This window comes from Camelus dromedarius, chromosome 36, assembly GCF_036321535.1.
Source record: "Camelus dromedarius isolate mCamDro1 chromosome 36, mCamDro1.pat, whole genome shotgun sequence".
NCBI lineage: Eukaryota > Metazoa > Chordata > Mammalia > Artiodactyla > Camelidae > Camelus > Camelus dromedarius.
The window spans coordinates 5,301,144-5,324,573 of record NC_087471.1 but is presented as its reverse complement, the minus strand read 5'-3'; the positions used below and the strand labels follow the sequence as shown (position 1 = coordinate 5,324,573).

Here is a 23,430-nt window from a genome sequence, read left to right as displayed (position 1 = left end):
ATTTATAGTTTGGCCAATGCCTTTAATACTCATTTTGATTATTCTAAGTTATCTTCAACAACCCTATACGACAGCTAAAGATAAACGGGTGTGTGCAGAGAGGTTAAGTATCCTGTGATCTGTGAATTTAAAAGTGAAGCAGGACTAGACTAGGACTTCTGACTCCTAGCGTAGTGCGCTGATCAGTATACCTTGCTGCCTTACCACATATTTAACCCAAAAATGCTGACATTACTCAAAATGTTTTTGGAACTCCTCTTTTGGAATTGCCTCCAGGGCCATTTTATAAGCAACACAAGAAAAACCAGTCTCATTACCTTATAATCATACCTTGTTTCTGACCCCAAGTGGTGCCGTCTAGCTTGATCACTCACCTTATTCATCAGTCTTGACTCCAAGTGACTTTTGGCTGTTCCAAAAATCAAATCCACCCTCAGAGGACGAAGATTTCCCATCATTGAGGATAATCAAAAGAATATGTCGCAGACTCTGAAGGCAATGCCAAGAGAGGAGTTCCACAAATGTTTTGAACAATGGCAGCATTGTTGGAATAAGTGTATAAGCTCCCAAGGTAACTATTTTGAAGGGGCAACGCTCACTTGGATATATTCATTCTGGCATGTTTGTTTAAAAGTTCTATTATTTTACAGTCATACTTTATAAACAAGAAAATAGTTATGGAGGTATGTTACAGAAGTTTTTAAGGTAGACCACTGCTCTGACACAAAACTTATGAACTAGGAATCCATAAAAGTTAAATTTAAAAAAAGACTTTAGACTAAAATTAAGGTTCAAGAGTAGAATTTATGGATCAAGAGGTATGTGTATATTCAATTTTCTTTTTTACTATGGGAAACTGAGGTTAAGAAAGATTATGTGACTTACCTAAAGTCACACTATTCATTTCTGGCAGGGCTTGGACTAAAATGAAGATTCTTCTGACTTTTGTATAGTATTCATTCTACCTGTACCATTTCTCAAGAACAGCAAAAATAGCTTAATAACTCACAAGCATTAAAACACCAAATGGTGATATTTTATTGAGGTACTATTATAAATAAAGTAAATTCACCAAAACCAATCATTTATGCTGACTGCTCTAACTTGAACCTGAAGTAATTCATTCTTCTTATATTGTAAATAGTATATAGTACAAATCAGACCTATATGATCCTTAGGAGATGAAAACCAAGCAGCAGCCTAAATTCTAAGTTTCTTGGCCTTTGTTTCCTTACTTTCTACATGTTAAAAAAAAACCTATGCACATACATATGATTAAACTAGAGCCCACATTTACTCACAAACTCAAATATTGCTGGTCTCCTTTACCTTTATTGTTATAGACATCTAGGTAGTTGGGGGCAGAGAAAATTGTTATGAGTGATGGAAAACCCGTCGTTTGGCTCTTCCTGTACATTCGATACCTGGAAGAGAGAAGACAGCCCATCTATCTCGGCACTAAAGGCAAACACTCCGCAGTGCTGTCTGGCTCAGTTTTAACACGACTTACCCAGCGTCTTGCGCTTCATGGGCTCTGATTATAGACAACAAATTATTGTTCTGCAAAAATTCACAAACTGCAGGGTAACTGAAAAAGAAAATTAGAGGACATAACCCCAGAATTAAAACACTTGGCTTTTCAGTAGGAGGAAGGGGAAAAGTCAAGATGAAATGAGTTGAATTTGTTTCAAAATGATAGGTTTTCATTACCACTGAGTTCTTAGTAATAGCTTTGCACTAATCACTCTTGTTTTTCTATGTCACTGATAAACCTCGTTCCAGATCAAGTACACAGTAACAGACAATCCTAGGACAGAAACAGAGCTCCCCTACCTTTTAATTTTTTTCTTAACCCATAACAATAATAATAAAACACCAAAACTGTTATTTTTAACACAATACAAATTGGTACAATTTTTATGGCGGTCGGCTTGACAACAACTCTCAATTATAAATGGCTGTGGCCCTTGATGCAGAAGTTCTACTTCTAAAATCAAAAAGCCTTATGTTCTTTATTTTAAACAATGTAAAGAGAAGTAACATTTGAATGATTTTATCATATTAGTCACTGCTAAAGTTGGCAGAAAGAAATGGAAAAAGGTACTTAGAAGAATGTTAAAACTATGGCAAAATTGAAGCTTCTTTTTGTGTATGAATTTCATTTTTTTTCCTCTCTTTTTTTTTGAGGGGGGTAGAGGTTACTAGTTTAGTTTAGTTCTTTTTTTCCCCCTACTGGGAATTGAACCCAGGACCTCGTGCATGCTAAGCATGTGCTCTACCTGTTTGAGCTAAAGCCTCCCCACTGTGTGAATTTCATTTAATGAATGTATTATCTTAGGCAATTAACAGAGATTTGGGGGTACTAAATACAGATATTATTTATCAGAGTAAAATACCAGAATCAAAAAAAAAAAAAATTAGGCTTCAAACTTCTGAATCTCCCTGTTTTGGAGAGGCAAAGCACAATGAAAGCTCACATATGAGATTTAAGACAACAACGAACTTCCAGGAAATGTCCTAGGCTTAGTTCACAATGTCCTGTTCTTTTTATATCTTTTCCTATACCAAAAGCTGGAGAGCTTTCTGAAAAATAACAGGATTCCCTTATCGCGGGCTTACTGAATCAGAATCTCTGCGGGAAGAGCCAAGAAATCTTTATTTTTAAAATACTCAAGAGATGATGTTTGAGAACAAATAATCTAGATCATTTGAGTCAGACAACAACATTGAAGCACTGCAAGATGTTCTGCTCAATCCTGTTCAGTATATACACTTATTAGGGAATAGTAATTCATAGAATGTAAAAACAAACAAATAAACAAGATTTCTGCCTTCTATTAATCAAAAAATTAAATAGAAGTCTCTGAACTACATAAATTCAAGATATAAAACACATTTAAAAATAACTTGATAAAATATATTACAATTTCCTTTTCTAATGTTCTAACTGAGGATTAGCTTACCTGTAAAAATACGAGCACCCCCGGACCGTGTTGTGGGTATAGTGTTCCAAGGTCTTTTCACTGCCGTAATCCTCGGAGGGATCAGACCAAAGCAGGTCACACACTGGTCCAAAGGCTGGAGGTTCTTTAAACCTGTCTAACTAGAAGACACGCAAAAGCCAAAAGAAGAAAAATCATGAAAGCAAAAGAGCTTTTGGAAACTGGTATGGGTCAAGAAACAACAACAACAGAAAAAACACCCCACCCTTCCACCCACAAGAATGTATTAGGAGAGGGAGTGGTAAGCCCCTAAAGTATTTTCCTTTAGGGAGAAAATGAACACTTAACAAATTTAGATGCACAATTTTAATTATTTTTTGGTAATAAATTTGTATAAATATCCCTGCCATCTAACCATACTATAGAAAAGGACTGCCTTCCATCCTAATCCTAAAAGCAGTGCTCATTTAACTTGAATGTGAAATCACTATAGAAATATACTATTAATTAGAGAGACCCCCCCCCAAAGTTTATTTCAATTGCCTCAGTGAGCCAGCGTTACCATGAGAGCAGGAAGGGTTTCGCAATGGTTCTGTTCATTGTTTACCTCATTCCAATGGAGATTTCTTTATTTTAAATAATGCTAGTTTTCTGTTGCAAACGGCTTTCAACAAAAGTTATTAACTTAAGCCTTTAGTCACAGCTGCTTTGGTTAAAAACATGAAAACCAAGGGGAAACAAGTAAGTAGAATAGCTGACTATCAAGAAGAGAACTTCTACCAAGTGAAAGGGGAGCTTTGTATTAATATAACTGATTCGGAATTATAAAATTCAAGATTTACTATGTAAAAGAAACGCTGGTTATTTAATGACAATAAGGCGGCAGAAAAGGCAGTGCGTACAGGCGCACCCTCTTACTGAGGGGAGCAACTTTAACTCAGAGAAAACAGTTTCACAGACAGAAAACTCTTCAGTTTCAGCACATATAGAGAGAGGTAAGAAATACAAAGATAGAGAAGAGAAGATGGTAAAGTACAACACGAGTGAAAAAAGACTGATCATCTTTTTTCAATCATGAAGATACAGAATCCTGAAAATAATAATTACCAAGCAAGGCAAGTGCAGCAATTAAATTCTATCATCTGAAGTATCAAAGCCAATGGATTTTAGAGCTAGAAAGAGTCCTCAGACCATCCATTCCAACTTCCTCATTTCACACAGAAGAAAATCTGAGGTTAAGTGATTTGGTAAGGTTACACAATTAATGGCAGGGTAGGGACCAGAATCCTTCCTTTCTCACTGTTACATAATTCAAAGTTTCAGGGCTATACTCAAAAAATGTCATGTTTCTAGTTGGTAAAAGCACAGATTTCATTAAAGATGACAGACATTTTCTGGACGATATATAGGAAAATGTTAATAGTAGTTATTGACCAATAACAAGATCACAGGTGATTTCCATTTTCTTACTTTTAATTGTCTGTATTTAAAAATTTTCAGCAATAGACATATTAGTTGACTGCAATACAAAACAAAATTTAAAATATATTTACTCCATGAGACTATTGAAAGATTACTTACTTTCCGAATGTCATCTAAACAGGTAATTTCAGGTGACATCCCTCCGTGTACACACAGAAACTGCTGGTTTAAGAGGGCGGCAAGAGGAAGACAGTCAAATGTATCCATACATGCATCGTACACCTGTTCAGAATATTTGATTCGACCTATCAAAAAAGGAAAAACAGGCAGAGGAGGAAAAGTTACAATTTATCATACATGAAAAAAGATACAGGCCAGATGATCATGAAGCTACTTCAAGACCATTTATTTCAGACAAGTTGGAAAACACAATCCTCTTTGTAAAGGTATTTTTGAGAATTTGTGGATAAAGGGCAAACAAAATCTCTCTCCTTTTCTAAAAACAAGTGTGACCTTGGATTAACTTTCTAGCTCTGCTGTCCTGGAAACCTGATAAGGTGAATGTCAGCTGTGTTATTAGGCAACAATGCTTATGGTAGAAATGACCCAATTACCTGGCGGAACCTATAGCTTTGGGCTTCTCTCAGTGCAATGACTCCTAAGGCATGTCCCTGTGGGACCCTGGAAGCTGTGCCAGTAAAGCTTCTACAAGAGTTACTGGCACTTGTGACACCAAGAGTTACTGGCACTTGTGACACATCAGGCTTCTAAGGCAGAGTGGCTCCCTGATCTGCCCAGTGTGGATACTGCTTGCTTGCACCTGTACTGTGACTAGGTGAGGGTGGGGAAAAGGGAGGCAGACGGCAGAAAACCTCCAGATGGCTGTATGCACTCCTGTGAGGGCTGCTCCACTGAAAAGGGATGTCTGGTACTGCCCTTCCTGGGCTGGACTCTTCTAGGATGGACGCCAAACATGCCCCGTGGTACTCTTGTGAGTTTGACTATTTTGTGGGGTCTAAAACGCCCTCCTGGTGGTGGTGAAGATATATATATAGAAACAAGTCTTAGGAGTCATCAATAAAAGGTCAATGATATTTTTGCTCATGATTTTGAAGGTCTTTAAGCAAATTATGCTCTGATTCTATTTTATATAAAAATGTTCATCTCAGTGAACTGTATCTTGATGTGCTTGTCACACTGGGACTACAGAACAAGGAAATGCTCCAGTGGGTGGGGGGGTTGGGTTTCCACTATCCAGAAAGAACAGGTCATGGAATGATAGTTAACTGGAAGATGGCTTTAGTTTAGAGAGAAAGGACACATTTTCTTCTTCATTGGCCTTGGAGTTCAGAAAGTCAAGCTGTGCTAGGAGGTGCACGTTGGGAAAGGCCAGAAGGCAGGCCTATAGGCAGGCAGCCCTAGACAACTGTGAGCTCCTTCTCCTCTTCCAAGATTTTGTGAAGATGAGACAAAGCCTACTGGACCCAGAGAACAAAGCTACAGAAAGTGAGTCAGACAATCTGGTTGGTAATTATTTCTGTGTATGTTTCCTTCTTGTAATCTCCAAGCTTTTAGAAAAGACATGTTCAAGTATCAGAGCCTGGTCTTGGCAAGGCTTTGGGGAATAAAGTAAAGGGTGATGGGTCCAGATTTGGGTCAGAGTGCAGTACGTCTGTAGCAGGAATGACTCGAGAGAGATCCCTAAAGGGAAGTTGTAACCAGTGGACCACACTTGAGGTTATAAGGCTTTCCATTCCTGAAGGTAAAGACTGTCTCTTTACTGCCAATACTAATCAGGATTTGAGGGCATTAAGGGAGCCTGTGGGTTCCTTAAGAAACTTTTAGAGCATTCTGAATTATCATGACAGCAGTTAAGAGCATCTATTTCACAATATATGTTAACTCTTCTACGACATCTAAATTAATAAGAGCCATATCTTCCGCATCTTTGTATCTCCTTGCAATTACATCCTTAAATTCTACTTTGTATTTAAACACTATGTTTGGCTATTTCAAAAGTAGATCCAGCATTGGTCATAAAGTGTGCTGAAGGAAAACAATCAAGGAAAAAGCCCATTTCATTTGTAGCCAGTGATTGACTTTTTCTCCTGAAAATTCACGGAGCCAGAGTTCCCTCTGTTGCCAACATCAATAAGGAATTCCTTTGTAAGAGTCCCAAGGTTGCATGTAGGCAGGAATTTTAATTACTTATTAATTCATGCTCCAAACACTGTTTTAGATTAATAAAATGCCTTTCAACCCTAAGAATGACTCAAAGGAATTCCTTAGTATACTTCCAAAAGAATGCCAAGTCTGGAGACAGATGGTGAGTAATACAGTGTCTTTATCCTTTTTGTAAATTAGAAAAGGTCACAAATAAAATTAAGCAAAAAGAAGTTTATGTTATATTAACACACAATCAAAACAGGTTACAAAATGTTACCACTTTTATTTTCTTAGTTTATGAATACGTACCAACATTTTTATTTTCTGAGGGGTTAGACTGAAGATGACTTAGTTTAGCTGTTATTTTCCATGATCGGTATATAATCTTTGTACAGTAACACTTATTATTATATTACCTTTACTGTTGAAATTTGTTGAAGGCTCACAATGTACCTGTGCCATCAGTGAGTTAAGTGTTCAGCACGGTGGACGGGAGTCTGGAGCCTGACTGCCTGGACTCCAACCTCAGCTCCACCACTTACTCGTATAGGACTTTGGATAAACTTCTTAACTCTCTTATGCTTTTACTTCTTCTTCTATAAAACAGGCCTAACAATAACACCCACCTACATTACAAGGTACTATGTAAGTGTTAACCAATAGAATTACCGTATTTTATCCTCACAGAAACCCTGTGAAGTAGGTACTATCGCTTCCTTCATTAAACAGCTGAGGAAACTGGGCTCACTAGTCCAAAGCTGTGAGCCAGGAAGTGGCAGAGCTGGAACGTGAACCCGTTCATGCTCTTAACATAATGCAACACTCCTCCCAATGGCTGGGTGGTTGTTTTTTTAAATTTTGATTAAAAAAAAAATGGGGGGGGCAGGTAATTAGGTTTATTTATTTGTTTGTTTTTAATGGAGGTACTGGGGATGGAACCCAGGACCTCGTGCACGCTAAGCACGCACTTCATGCTAAGCTATACTCTCCCTACAAGGTTGTTTTTAAATTAAATTATTTAGTAGGAGAATCTAAATATATATATATAATGACCAAAGGTTAAGCTAGCTGACTCAAGTGTTTTATTTTCCTGACACATTTTAAGGTATGTCCCATAAAACAACTATTTCTATGGTAAAGGAAACACGCACCTCAGGCATAGGATCACACTGAGACAAGTCCTAACAAGTATCAATAATGTAACATCAACAAACAAAATTTTCAACAATATTCTTTGAAAATAATTTTGAGAGTCAGCACTATTTTCAAGAAACAATGAACTGGTCTAAACGGTGATTACATATTTGTTTTACTTTTCATTTACTTTCATTATTTTTTAAAAAAGGTGCTACATTTACATGGTTCAAAATTCAAAAGCTGCAAAAAGGTATATGGTACCTCCTCCCCCTCTCTGCAGGCAGTCAGTATTACTAGTTTCCCAGGTGTCTTTACAAAGATATTCTATACACACACATGCAGCTATGGACACTTACTCCCTTTTCACAACATCCTCTTCTTTTTTTTACATAAATGTAGCATATGTACAGTATTTTCACTTGCTTTTTGCAACAAAATAACATATTTTGGAGATAATGCCACACTGTTATATGAAGAGCTTTGTAATTTTTTATAATATCTATATAATATTTTGTCTTATGGATATGCCACAATCTAACCATGCAAATCTCTTGCTGCTACAAACAATGCTACTATAAGTAATGAACAAGGACAAACAATATTTATTAAAAAATCAATCTGTCATAACAATACTGTTTTCATTAGCAAAATTACAGGAGCTTCTGGTACCTGTTAGTAAGTTATTTAACTACACATCAAAAAACGGCTCTTGGAAACAAAAAATTAACTTACTTTAGAAATTTGGACCCAGAGCTATGAGATGGAATCATAAAAGCACCAGGTTTCTTGCTTTTCAAATATATAACAAGAAAGAAATGTTTTTGCAAAGATAAAAATGTCAAAAATTAACATTATACTTTGCTACTCAAATTATCTCTGGATTTGAAAGAAATATTTTTAAAAAGCTCTGTAATATAAAGCACTTTAAAAATTGATATAAGAAAAGAAAAGCCTCCACCTGCTCCCCTTAGAAATATTAACACAAGTGCAGCTGCACAATTTGAAACTAAGCATAAGTTGGCAGTAATTATAAGGTGTTGATTCTAAATGCCACAGTGGCCCTTTAAGAGAGATCAGTAAAACACGCATGTAAAGCAGCACACATGCTCCTTCCCTTACATAGGAATAAAATCTGAAATCGTACATGAATTTGTGTGTTTGTTCCAAGATTTATTTACATTTCAGATACAGAATTAGAATGAAACAGGAGAATCTTGGCAGATAAGTGAAAAAGAAAGAAACCTGGTTTAACTAAATTACAGCATATGAAAAGCAAATAAAAACCTGAGATAAAAAAGTGCTCTGTGGAAAATAAGACACTTAAACTACTTCCCAAATGCGCTGTTCCATCCTCTAAAAACAGTCTGAACCAATTATACTAATCAAAAAAAGAACTCTGAAAAAATAGAGAAAAAAAACCTGAATCTTAATTCAAAGGGACATCCACACACGGCTCTCTTCATTACTTACCTATTGCTAAATACTTAGCATTCCAGGGCCTTTGTTAACTGCTTGACAGGCATTATTTAGTTTCCCCAGGTAAAGAAATAGAGGTGTAATGATGAACACCCCAATATCTGGCTTAGAAAAACAATGCAAAATATTTCCAATTTTTAAACTACTTGATGAAGTGGTTCTCAAAGGACTAATAGTAGATACTTTCCGGCCCTCTGGAACAGGTTATTTTAACCGGCGGCATGCTGCAGAATTACCTGGGATGCTTAAAAAAGTCTTTTAAGTGACTGGGACCCCAGTTGGATAATTTTAAAGTTGTTAGTTTAAAAAATTGTTACAATAGTAGTATACAGTGGTGATGAAAAGATAATTCAAGCAGTCCTATGGGAAGATAGAAAATTAGAAGTCCTCCTGATCCAACTTCCCGCAGGTAATCACTGCTACCAATTTCTTCTGCACATTATGTATTTTTAATTTACAAAGGCGATCACACTATATGTGTTCTGCAAATGGCTTCGGTCTAACAATATATTTGAACATCTCTCCCTATCAGCAGATCTGTATCCACCTTGATATTTCAACATCTGCCTAGCATTCCATTTTTTAGATGTATTATCATTTATTTAAGCAGTCCCTTATTGACATTTAGATTCTCTCTTTTTTTTTTTGCTACTACAATTAACACTTTAATGAACATCTTTATACATCCACGTCTTATCTTTTTGAGTATATAGTGTAGTAGGCAGAATTCTAAAATGACCTGCAATTTGTATAATCTGTGCCCCTGTGAGTGGGTGGCACTTATAAATATGTTGAGACTCCCATGATTATGTATCATGGCAAAAGAGAGATTCTTTTGGGTGGGCCTGACCTAATCAGGTGAGCCTCTGAAAAGCAGAGGATTTTTCTCCAGCTGGCTGATCACAGAAGAGGAAGGCAGAGCGATGCATTTGGGCTGCTTGGAAGAAAGCATGTTGTGAAATACCTATAGAGCTCTGTGGCAAGGAATTGCAAGCAATCTCTAGAAGCTGAGGGCAGTCTCTAGCCAACAACTAACAGGAAAATAGAGACCTTAATCCTACATTCACAAGGACTGCCAACAACTAGTGAGCTTGGAAGACACCAAGCTCCAGAGGAGAACTACAACCCTGGTGACAACTTTAACTTTTGATTCAGCAAGACCCTGAGGAGTGAATTTAGCCACACTGTGCCTGGACTTCTGACCTCAAGTAACTGTGATATAATAAATGTTGTTGCTATAAGCAGCTAAATTTGTAATAATTTGTTATGTGGCATTAAAAAAAATACAATCTGCACGACAAGTTCCTAGAAGCCAAACTGCTGGGTCAGGCATTTTTACAGGTATTCCAAACAACTTAAACACTCACCAATAGTAGACCTAATTTGTTTTAATTTCCTGATTAATCGCATATGATTTAAAGTGTTTATTTCATTAAGTTTCAAGGGCTGGAATGATATGTATCTTGCCCATTTGTAGCTGACTTTTCTCTCTTGGGAGTTTTTAAAGTGTTCACACTCTAAAATTTCCTGCAGTAAGAACGGCCTTTCCTTTCAGGCTCTACTAGGAGGAAGGCTGCATCACAACTGCCATCTCCAATGTCAGAAGCTATTGGTAACAAGAGCTAATATAAGTGTATGGAACAACATCAAACTGTAATCTACTTGTAAGTAATGGGACTTGGTGAGGGGGAGTTGGATAAACTCTTAGTCTCTGAAAACAAATTTAAAAGATTTTTTTCAATTTTGAATATTCTTTTGGGAATAAAACTTTAAATATGCTATAATACATTCCTCCAAAATAATAATCTGAAGGGAAATCTGAATAGCACACAAACTGAAATCCATGATCAAAAGATCAATATATGAACACAAGTATTTTTATATATTCAGGATTATCTGGGGACAGAGGTAGATTTTAGAGCCAGATAAGACGCAACAGATTATTTTAGCTTTCTTATTTCATAGAGAATATACTAATATTTTAGAAATCAGAAAAGGTATAATTTTGTTTTCTTATTTTAGTATTGTCCTTTCACTATAAAAATATGAAAGTTCTTTGGAGTACAAACTGATACATAATTTTTTTGGAGGGCTAGAGTATGTATCAAAAGCCTTTAACATGTTCATGCCCCCTAACACCTAATAATTATTTTCTGAGAGTCTGTCCTAAAGATGTAAAGCATAGATACCATTCATTCAACAAGTTAATTCAACCAATATTTACTAAGGATAGACTATGATTTATTATATACTGTTCTAGAAAAACAACAGTGAACAAAACATGTCCGTGCTGTCATGGAGCTTAAATTCTGGTGGGAGAGAAAGACAATAAACAAATAAATATACTTTAAAATATATAACTTTCAAATATAGAACATAAAAAATTTCAGTTATTGATAGACTTTTTTTCTTTTTACAGCAGGGTTTGAGAATAAAGTGATGAGATTTTAATTTAGAAAAAGCAATCAGGGAAGAAAATCTCTGAAGAGATGACATGAATGAAGTAAGGATGTAGGTCTTATAAGCAGATAGATACCTGGGGAAACAAGAAATGGTAAGTGCAAATGCCCTGGGGCAAGTTCTCCCAAACAAGCCCAAGAGAGTCACCATCACACTGAATGTGATGTAGAACCAATTGTGAGTACTTAGATTCTGGTCAAAGAAATCTGTGAGGTTTTTGTTTCTGTTTTTTTTAAAATCAGCTTGTAATGTTTTGATTTTCAAAACACTTTAACTTTAATAATACATTTTTTTTTACTATTACAGTATTATCTATAGTTGGAAACAACTTAAATGTCCTAAAGTTGCTACTAAATTGGCCACATACGATTCATTCTTATGTATTCATAAGACAGAATACTTTAAAAACACTGAAGTAACATTTTAAAATCATGTTAAACATATTTAATGATATGGAAAATGTTGATAACATGAAAAGATCAATCTATTAATATTAAACAGCACATAAAATATGAGCCCCATTTTATTTTAAAAATATATACAGTTGACTTTCCATGTCTGTGGATTCCACATCCATGGATTCAACCAACTATGGATCTAAAATATTCAGGGGGGAAAAGAATTCCAGAAAGTTATAACATGCAAAATTTGAATTTGCCATGGCCAGCGACTATTTACATGATATTTATATTGTATTTACAACTATCTATGTAGTATTTACATGGTATTAGGTATTATATATAATCTAGAGACAACTTAAAGTATATGGGAGAATATACGAAGGTTACATGAAAATACTATGCCATTTTATATAAGGGACTTGAGAATCTGTGGATTTTGGTATCTGTGAGGGTCTTGGAATGAGTCCCTGGAGATACTGAGGGACGAATGAACAGATACATACATATTTTTGAACTATTTCATGATAGGTTTTGACATACACAGAAAAGAATTGAAGACTATATCTCAAATAGCAAGATTAAAGTTATTATTTTTAAGTGGTGTGATTGTGGACAATTTTTTATCTTCTTTGGACTTTTTAAATATTTTCAAAATATCCCAAATGTATTACTTATAAACACAGGGGGGAACCCAAAATTTATTTTCGAAACAGATGTCTTAAAAGGTGAAATCTAGGTTCTTACCAGAAAAAACAAACAGAACAGGAAGCATTTGAGGTCCATTAGTTTCTTTTTGCTTTGTATGTGATTCACTGTGTGACTCGCTAAATGAAAACTAAAAAAATTCTGGAGAACTGATTATACTTACATTCCTGTTTGAAGGTGAAATATTCTGTAAGATGCCTGCATTCATGATTTCCCCGAAGCAGAAACAATGTTTTAGGATGATTAATCTTTAAACTCCATAAAAACAGTACACACTACAAGACAAACATAAGGATAAAATTTTTAGTTTTGATCATTGCACAAAGAATTCATACAAACTCAAGGACTTGTTGTAATGGCATATCTCATTGCTATTCCCAAGTTGAAACAGGAAGAATTCCACCTTTGGGTGGGGGCGGGGTCCGGGTAGTTAGGTTTATTTATTTGTTTCTTCAGAGGAGGTACTGGGGATTGAACCCTGGACCTCCTACATGCTAAGCATGTGCTCTACCACTTGAGCTATACCCTCCCCACTCCCTAAATTCCAGTTTTTGAATGTGGTCTGCTGTTGCCCCAGAATTTGAAAGAGCATAAGAGAGCAGCCTTCATAGAAATCTTTTCTTAATTTCTGTTTCCATGTCCTATCCAAGTATCTAGAACTCTATGACAAAGCCAGCCTCACACAATACCTTAGTCCTAAAATCTGTATTTTATTTAGTAGAGAAATAAAAGAGACATTTCCACTAAAATCAGGAACAAGGAAGGATATCCACTATCATTACTACTATTCAACATTGTACTAGAGGTATTAGCCAATTGAATTAGACAAATCAATTAGAGGCTTAAGAAGAATAAAGAAAAAATAAAACTATCTCTGTCTGCACATGATATAATAGCACACCTGATAAACTCCAGAAAAATCAATGATACAACTAACTAAACTAATAAAAAATTCAGTAACATGGCAGGATATAAAATTAACATACAAAATCAATAGCTTTCATGTACACAAACAATAAGTAGGACACAATGATAGAAAAAACTCCATTTACAATAGCAGCAAAGAAGATTAAACACAGAGGAATAAATTTAACAAGAAATGTGCAAAAGTCATACCAGGAAAAACTAAAGGTATGTACCATTTTCCCTAGCAATCTCACTCTTGTCTATAAACCACAGAGGAACTAAAACATGGGACTAGAAGTGACTTTATATAAGGGTATTCCTCACAACAGTGTTCATTATAGAAAGAAGTTGGAGGCAACCTAGGCTTCTACTGTTGAGAACAGGGAACTAAAATGTCATAGATGTCTACTATGGAATACTATACAGCAGAGAAAAATAAATGAACTTGAGACATATAGAAACCCAGATAGATCTTGAAAACACAAGTGAAAACCAAAATCAACAGAAAAAGAACTACAGCAGTGGTTCTCAGCGTGGTCACAGTTATCTCAAAGTGTGGTACATCAGCATCACACAGGAACTTGTTAGATGTTTGGATCCTCAGGCTCTACCCCAGATCTAAAGAATCAGAAATTTTTGGGTGGGGCCCAGCAATCTGTTTTTGAACACATCCTCTAGGTAATCATGATGCATGCTGAAGTTTGAGAACAACTGGACGGCACATAATGTTCATGTAAAATTAAAATACTTTATCCACAAAAATCTTATATATTAAAAAGGTAATATAATATATGTATTCTGAATACATACAACATACATACATACAACAGAAACACATATACTAGCAAAGACTAGTAATAAAAGTACCAAGACCTGAAGAGCTTGATTAATTCAACTGAGATTTCCCATCTCCTGAAAAAGGAAAGAGTTCAAATTCTGAAACCAAATGCTTCTCAATATGCTTAATCTAAGCTGCGAACATCTCTAGCCTATGCTTCCTGGATGAGATTCCTTTCTGGTTGCCCTGTTCCAACTCTTGGGCTCCCATAGTCAGTCTACAACGTAACAGCCAGAATAATTGTTTTAAAAAACATAAATGTGAATATGTAACTGCCTTGCTTAAAAAACAAACAGAAAGCTCCAATGGCTTCCCTGTGCATTCATAATAAAACCCAAACTCCTCACCATGGTTTGCAAGGCCTGACATCACGTAATCCCTGCCTATCTCTCTGATACGTGGTCTACATCTTCCCCTCACTCACTCTGTCTAGCCATGATGGCCTTGTTACTATTCCTGGGCTGCCTTTGGCTCGCTCCTTCCTCAGAGCTTTTACACTTGATATGTCCTCTGCCTGGAATGTACTCACCCCGCCTCCATCTATGCCTGGCTCATTCCCTCAGGTTATTCAAGTTACTGTTCAAACGTTACCTCTTCCGATAGGACTTCCCTGATGTTCATCTAAATTAGCTACTCCTGTCCCCCTTTGGCCCCTTACCCTGATTTGATTTTCAGAGACACTGCACCAATACAAGATGCTGTCTCTCTCACTAGAAAACACAATAAAGGACTTGGCTTTGTTTGTTCATCCCCACATCCCCAGAATTTAACAATGTCTCTCAACATAGGTACTATTAACAAGCATAATTCTTTGTTGCAGGATGTTTTATATTATTCCTTCACCTTGCTCATTAAATGTCAACAGAACTTCTCAACTATTGTGACAAACTATTCACTCATATGTCATTGTACATAATTATGAGTACATTTGCAGTATAATTTCTCAAAATGAAATTGTTGGGTCAAAATATATGTACATTTTATTTGAGACAGACATTGCAAAATAAACATTATAAAATGTAACTAAACAGACACATACAGATATACTTGGATGGCTTTTTTCTTTTCTTGGCTGACTTTCATTTTCAACATATCAACTTATATCCCAAGGAAACTATTACATTACATTCATATATAAACTTAACACTTTCTCTTTACTATACTTACCTATCCCAATCAAGAACATGATACATCCTTTGATTTATTTGGGTCTTTATGTCTGTCTCCTGAAATGACCAACTAACCTTTTTGAAATAATGACTTACAAAAGCACAATTCTTATCTACACTACAATGTAACTTGGTTGATATACTTCTCAGCCTCTAATCTCAAGTTTTATTTCCTTATATGATACACCAGGATGCAACTGTACAATTATCTTGTACACATCAATTAAAGGTCATAGTTATCAGAAGATCTACTCAGATACTCAATTACTTCTGTATTTCTATGTGAATGGAATTTTTACTCCCACCTCAAGAATCATTTCTGTATGTCAACAACTGTTCATTAGCTGCTCATCCGGTAACATTCCCACCCCCTGGACATCTGATAACTCACTTTGGTGGCTCCTTTGTGCTTAGTACAACATATCCTATGCTGAAAATGTTCCCTTTAATCCTTTCTCTTATTATAAAATCAATTAAGGGAAACTAAAATTTAACTTCGCCTACCGCAGAGGAAGTACTTTATAATGGGTACAAACGAAGAAAGAACATCAAAAGGCTCAGAAAAAAGTGAAGCTTTACTATTGTGTTTTATCAGTGACTTCTGGATCAGTCGCCGGTGCACTATCAAAGCCCCACACTGCTTCAGGAAAGATCGATGCTTGCTCTGGGCATGAAAAAAAGAATCATGCCTTGCTTCTCTCATAAAGGCTCAAGGAATGAGAAATTATTAAGTATGGAAAGAGAAAATAACGTGAAATAAGGTTCTATGAGAATGATTTGGCAATACGTATCAAAGTCTTAAAAATGCTCACACTCTCATCCAGCTATTTCACTTGTAAGAATCCAGTCTAAGGAAATATCAGAAATGCTATTAAAGATGTATTTTAAAAAGATGTTAACTGCAGCAATAAGCAGAATGGAAATAACTGGAAAACAACCTTGTACCACTTACAGTACAAGTGATACAATATCCAACTATCGCTTAAGCCATGAAGACATTTAAATATCTCAGGAAATAAGCAGTCTGGAGGTAAGATGTCCAGGTTCAGTGTACCGGCTCAACATCTTCCCCAAGAAATCATGCCCTCTCTACCTCTGTGATCTGTGATTCACAGCAAGCCTGCTTTTCATTCTTAGTTATAGCACCTCCTCATGGTCATAGAATGGCTGCTACAGCACACACACCCACGTTTGAAATGACATAGTGGAATGGGAGTCCAAAAGCTTTAAGCTTGCAAGAGTCTTTTCATCTGGAAAGAAAATTTTTCAAAACGACACATGCAAAAACAACAAAACAACCTGCAGAGCTCCCTTTATATATTAGTGGACAAAAGAGGATCCCACGTTTACCCCATGTCTAATCCCCAGAGGCAGGGAATGGCTTGCCAAGACTAGTGCAGACCAACCAGAATTCATTCCCTGGAGCTGGGACAAGGGCCTTCCTTTCCTGAAGTTAAAAGCTCTCCCTGAACCCCCAATCCCATTTATCTGAACAAACAGGGATTTCAATAATAAGGAAGAAGGAGAGAATACGTAGGCAATAAGCAGTACCTTCTACAAACTTAATTATCCAACAATAGAGGCATGGTGAAATAAACTATGGTATTTATTCTGACAAGTGTATTTATTTGTTTATTTATTTATTTATTTAGTGGGAGGAGGTAATTAGGTTTATTTGTTTTCAAGTGGCAGAACTGAGGATTGAACTCAGGACCTCATGCATTCTAAGCATGTACTCTACCACTGAGCTATATCCTCTTCCCTAAACTATGGTATTTATATCATTAACCGCACTTCTGGAGAAATTTTAATGATACAGAAAAATACTTTCAATATAATGTTGAGTCGTGGGGGTGGGGAAGACTACAAAAAAAGACTCCAAAGGAGAATGCACAAATGAACTCAATTTTCTTTAAAAAAAATATACACGTGTAAAAGAAGAAAAAAGACCGCAAGGGAATATAACAAGATGTTAACAATAATTACCTCATTTATAAGTCTTTGTTTTATTTGATTCTGCATTTCCTAATTTTTCTACCAAAAAATGATTATTTATAACATAAAACTGTAATAGGGGCTCCATTACCTTATTTTCCTCCATTTGACAAAAACATCACACTCATGCTTATCAAGGACTTTGATTTAAAAAATTATTGTTCAAGTATATACTTGTATCATGTTAGACTAAGCTGTAGCTTACAGAAATCTATAATCGTGGTGGTTTATAAGTAAGTGACTTCCAACTAACAGTTGATATATCCTACAGTTCAGTTTTAAAATTGGTATAATATAGCATTGTCACTTTAAAAGCTTGATTCATTTATCTCTTAAGCTATTAGAGAAGAACATTTTAAGTTAGTCAAACAACAAATAACAGGATAAAGCCAAATACAAACTATGATTTATTAACATTCATTCAGTCAACAAGTATTGAGTGCTTACTATGTGTTAGGCATTGTGCTCAGTTTTAATATGAAGAATATTGCTAATAATTAAATACTTTCATATTATACTAAACAGTCTATTCATAAATGTATCTTTTCTGTTAGACTTCAGTTCATATGGCGATCATAAATCCTATTTATTATTTTATCCTCAGAGCCTACCATAAAGTTGGCACTCAGGAAACATTTGTTGATGAGTGAGGGAAAAAATATGTAATAAAATATTCTGAACATGGTATATGTGTACAAAAATCGTTGTGGGTTTTTTGTGTGTATATTGTGAATATACTGATGTACTTTTAAAGTATGTGAGTTAACAACCAGAAGATGATTTAGCACAATATTTATCCTTTTTTAAAAAACTGAAGTATAGTCGATTTACAATATTGTGTTAATTTCTGGTGTACTGCATAGTCATTCAGTTATATATATATATACACACACACTCCTTTTCATATTCTTTTACATTATAGGTTATTACAAGATATTGAATATAGTTCCCTGAGCTACACAGTAGGAACCCTGTTATTTATCTATTTTATATAGAGTAATCAGTATCTGCAAATCCTGAACTCCCAATTTATCTTCCCCATCCCCTTTCACCCCGGTAACCATAAGTTTGTTTTCTACTTCTGAGTCTATCTCTGTTTTATAAATAAGTTCATTTGTGTCCTTTTTTTAGATTCCACATATTAGTGATATAATATGGTATTTTTTAAAAGTCATTTCATTAAATAAAATGACTAATTAAAAATTTGTTAAGTTCTGTATTCCTCTCTCCAGCCTCTAAAACCTCCTCATGCTACTAAACACACAAAGAACTAAGCATTCAGCGCGTCTTTCAAACACCCATCTTTTTGACACACTGTCTATTGAAACATGATGTGAATAGGAAAAGGGAAGCTTTTTTTTTTTTTTAACTGAGTTATAGTCAGGAAAAGGGAAGCTTTTAATGATAGAGTCTGCAAGTACGATTTCTACCCATCTCAGGTCTCTATTCAGAGACGTTGGGCGTTTACTGAGCAGCAGGGAAAACATGCTTCTTTTCTTAGCTTCTGCCATTAACTTTTGTCCTCATGGATGACGCTAAATGAATTTGAGACTCTGGCAAAATAATACTGAACTTTTCTGATTCATGAATTTAGACTGCCTGTCTAACTAAGGAGTAAGACATTATTTCCCTGTCGTTTGTCTTTCTGGCAGCTTTAGAACTGCTGCTGCTGCTTTGTTTGAGTACCAGGTGAGAGAGTTGACTTGCACTTAGGAGTGATGCTGCATGAACAATAAACATTCAACACCAGAAACAAACTTAGCACAGTGAGATTCCCACACTATGAGGGAGACGCAGAACTAAAGACTGCAAGAACACAGCAAGCGGGCTCAATTTCTCATCTTATGCTTATTCTGGAGACATTATAAATTCAATTACTTGCACTATTTCAGAAGTCACTTCTCTTTTATTTGCCAAACATGTACAGTTGAATCAATGGACATTAAATATGAATGCTCTGTGGTTCCACTGTACTCAAGTCCTTCCATTAGGTTTTAAAAGTTTTATCTTTTACACATAAAACTTACACTTTGTTTTAATTCTAACCATTTTCCTGTCATCACACAATTTTCAAAATATATAAAAGTGAATTGTGAGTTTTCATTAACTTCATTAACTGTAGTCACTTTTTTCCTTCAATGAACATTTAAGTACTTTTTATGTGCAACAGAATTTATTCTAACAATAGGCTAAGTGCTTGCTTATTTAGCCTTAATCTAAGTATTCAGTGTAGCCCAGCAGCTTATGGTTTTATAATTGAGGTGAGCTAATCCAAACTCCACTTAGGGTGAGTAACAATTTATGTCATTTATATACAGCCTGGACACTGTCTACAAAGAGGAAAGCTTGGTAAGCATTTAACCTACTTGCAAAGGTGGGTTAACATAGTCTTCTCTATGTCAGATTTTTATTGGCTAATAGAAGGAATAGTTTTTTAAATCAATTTTTTAAATGTTTCTCTATCATTTTAATTATTGAAAGTAGCAGTTTATAAATTCTCCCAGGATTCTCATTTTAATTTCTTCTAGTAAAGAATGGACAGAAAAAAGTTTTTAAAAGACAGTATGATAGTTCCTAGTAAGCCAGAAAGAAAGAAAAATATCATATGATATCACTTATATGTGGACTCTAAAAAGAAAAGACAAACCAACTTATTTACGAAACAGAAACAGACTCACAGACATAGAAAACAAACTTATGGTTACCAGGGGGTGAAGAAGGTAGGAAGGGATAAATTGGGAGTTGGAGATTTGCAGATACTAACTACTACATAAGAAATAGATAAACAAGTTTATACCGTATAGTACAGGGAACTATAGTCAATATCTTGTAGTAACTTACGGTTAAAAAGAATACGAAAACGAATATATGCGTGTTCCTATATGACTGAAGTACTGTGCTGTGCACCAGAAACTGACACATTGTAAACTGACTATACTTCAATAAAAATATACTTAAAAAAAAGACAATATGATAGTTCCAACACATCCCGTTTAATTTTTACCTCTATACTGAAATAGCCTCTGTCCACATAGTCGCCCAGAAAGAGGTAGCGTGTGTTACTAGGTGATCCTCCGACTTCAAACAACTTCATCAGGTCAAAGAATTGTCCGTGAATATCACCACATACTAGGAAAAAAAACAGACATAAGGTGAGGTGAAAAATTACATCTCAGAAGAGAAAGGGACCACAGTTTAACTTCAATTGCTCTAGCTTTTGACTGGACTGCTCCATAATTACAGTAAATCTACCAATACTGAATAGTCCTACTGGAATTATTAGACATTTTAAATTTTATTTCTTCAATGAATAACAAACAAACCAAACAATCCTAAACTGCTCACAATTCCTAGAATAATTATCACACATTTTAGTTGGTTATTTGTCATCATTTCTCAAATTAGCTCAAATCTAAGTACCACTGGGCAAATACTTCTCATACCCGTGATTGGAGCTTCTACTTCTATCATAGTCTTTTCTTGTCTCAGGATGGCAGCCCCATCATTGATTATCTTTAAGGCTACTTCCTCTTCCAGTCGCCCTTCCTTCACCAAATGGTTTTTCAAAACATCAATTTTAGGTTTCCCATTCTCAAATACTTCCTTCAAAGTAAGCCGTTGGGTTGGAGGAAAGGGGACAGCTGGAAAGAGAAAAAAAATTAATAGTTAAACGTATACAGAATAACCATAAACTCATTTCTTTTATGTAGCAAATTAAACCTAATACATCACCATGATTTCACATCCACAACACCAGAACTACATGGGGAAAAAATCAAAGATATTACATATTAGAGATTATCAATTCTAACTTTTAAAAAGACCAGAGTTAAAGTCAAAGACATTTAAAAGATATACGTGTATCCATAATGTTTTACACATAAACAGGAAAGACCTGAAGTCGATTCAGTAAATGAGCTGAAAGTGAGACAAGGGACTAGATAGGAGGATCTTCTATCTGTGGAAAAGGTGTTAAAAATGAAACTATGCTTTTAAAAAAACGAAGGCAAAGAAATCACAACGCTAAATGGGCTTTTATTTCTTTCAAAGAACACAAAACCATGTTCATGAAACCACGTTTTGGATGTCTGACTTCAGTTCCTGATCAGGGGAATCAGATTTTCTTACGAATGTATGTACATATTATATATGAAAAGGTAGTTGCTTAAAATATTGCTGGTAACAAGAGCACCACTACAAGACGGAGCTCGTCCAGAGAACAACGCGCTGTAGTGACAGAGCATGAACTTAGAAGAGCAGACGTGGGAGCTCTAGTTGTGTTTTCTAATCTGGAAACGCTAACAACTAACTTCAGTTTACACTGGATATGAGGTTTATATATAAAATCATGTTAAATTAGCAACTTTAACAGAAAAAAAATTTTGACATTGTAAAATTGGCTATAATCCCTTCTTTTACCTACCTTACGATGTGGTCTACTTTAGATTCCCCGTGATCTAACAGCCACACGTTTATAAACTGTAAGTTTTAAAGGAGGGGTTCATCTTAATTTATGATTTATGTCTGGTGGTTCTACTTGGAGCTTTATGGGAGTGTTATTAAGCACAAGCTGAAACCTACCAGCACTTAAACGTTTTTAGACTTGATCTAGCCATACCATTTTGTATCATTTGCAAGTAAAGAAAGTCCTACGGTAAATTTTGTCATGCCCTTAGTTACAATCTGACTCATTCTGACTGCTCACAGCCTACTGAAAACCTGATAGCAGCTGTCCAGCCAACAAGTATTACCCTGAGGTCGGGGACCATATACACCCCAGTTTACCCAGGACAGTCCTAGATTTCAACTGCTTTCCTAGCGTAACTGTAGTGTCCCCTTTCACTCTCAGAAGTATCCCAATTTGAAGGACAAAATTAGTCTTAATTTGGGTCATTCATATGGATTATCAATATACTGTTTTAATAGGATAACCTTCATCTAAAATAAAACCAAAAAAAATTATGATGACTCTTTTATTTATTTATTGGTGAGCCTGTAAGACAGGGTTGGGGTTAGTCCTAAACAAATTTACTTAAATTTTTAGTAAAATAGTAATAGTACTATGGTTGTGCTAAACAGCAATTAAAAAAAAAAGCTTTTATAGTTTAGAGGTTCTTACTGAAATATTTTCAGATGAAAGTGTATGCTATTTGAGATTTGTTTCAAAATAATGGGAGGACAGGGAATGAGCAGTAGTATAGGATGGAAAGAGACCAGTAATAAGTTAATAACTGTCAAAGCTGGGTGATGTTTATTCAGAAGTTCACTATACTGTTCTCTCTACTGTTGTAATGTTTGAAATCTTTGTAATAAAAAAGCAGAAGGAATTACCAATAACTAAGAAGTATAAGCCTTAGAGAGACTTTCTTTAGAGAAATTTACATGAGGCTCAAAATCAAGAGCTCCACTCAATCTAATTCCTTGTAGATGAGAGAACCACCAGTTCTCTGAAATTGTGATCCAAAAAATAGAGAAATGGAAGATTTAATCATCCCCCTTTTCATACTTAATTTATCTTTTTGGTCTTCAAACTCTTATTCTCAATTTTCTGCTAGTCAAATCTGCCCTTTCCCAGTTTTGAAATGAACCCCTGCTTGTTTTTAATTGCCCATGTTATAAATCAAAGAAATTGGTTTTAAAAAAAAACTAAAAAAAAAAAAAAAAAAAAAAAAAGAAATAATACAAAACCAAATATGCTGGAATTGACAAAAAAAAAAATCGTAACAGAGGCAGCATGAGAAACAAGAGATCCACAGACAGTATTCGACTTCTGCCAGTAGTATTACTACTTATTAATGAAAATAATTTTCTTC

General features: G+C 35.3%; 1 protein-coding gene and 1 non-coding gene across 5 annotated transcripts in view; both read right to left on the bottom strand.

Moving 5' to 3' along the window:
* PPP3CC (protein phosphatase 3 catalytic subunit gamma) overlaps nucleotides 1-23,430 on the bottom strand; it is a 69,785-nt gene that overhangs the window by 16,555 nt on the left and 29,800 nt on the right. For all 4 annotated transcript variants that reach the window (XM_064482467.1, XM_064482466.1, XM_031442235.2 and 1 more), the window contains exons 2-8: nucleotides 21,061-21,258; nucleotides 20,622-20,746; nucleotides 12,873-12,984; nucleotides 4,524-4,669; nucleotides 2,964-3,103; nucleotides 1,511-1,588; nucleotides 1,330-1,424 (exon numbers count right to left, since the gene is read on the bottom strand). In XM_064482467.1, the coding sequence (XP_064338537.1) occupies nucleotides 1,330-1,424; nucleotides 1,511-1,588; nucleotides 2,964-3,103; nucleotides 4,524-4,669; nucleotides 12,873-12,984; nucleotides 20,622-20,746; nucleotides 21,061-21,258 (894 nt within the window). The remainder of the gene's footprint in view (nucleotides 1-1,329; nucleotides 1,425-1,510; nucleotides 1,589-2,963; nucleotides 3,104-4,523; nucleotides 4,670-12,872; nucleotides 12,985-20,621; nucleotides 20,747-21,060; nucleotides 21,259-23,430) is intronic.
* TRNAS-AGA (transfer RNA serine (anticodon AGA)) lies at nucleotides 17,309-17,384 on the bottom strand. Its single transcript has one exon. It is a non-coding gene; the product is annotated as a tRNA-Ser (tRNA).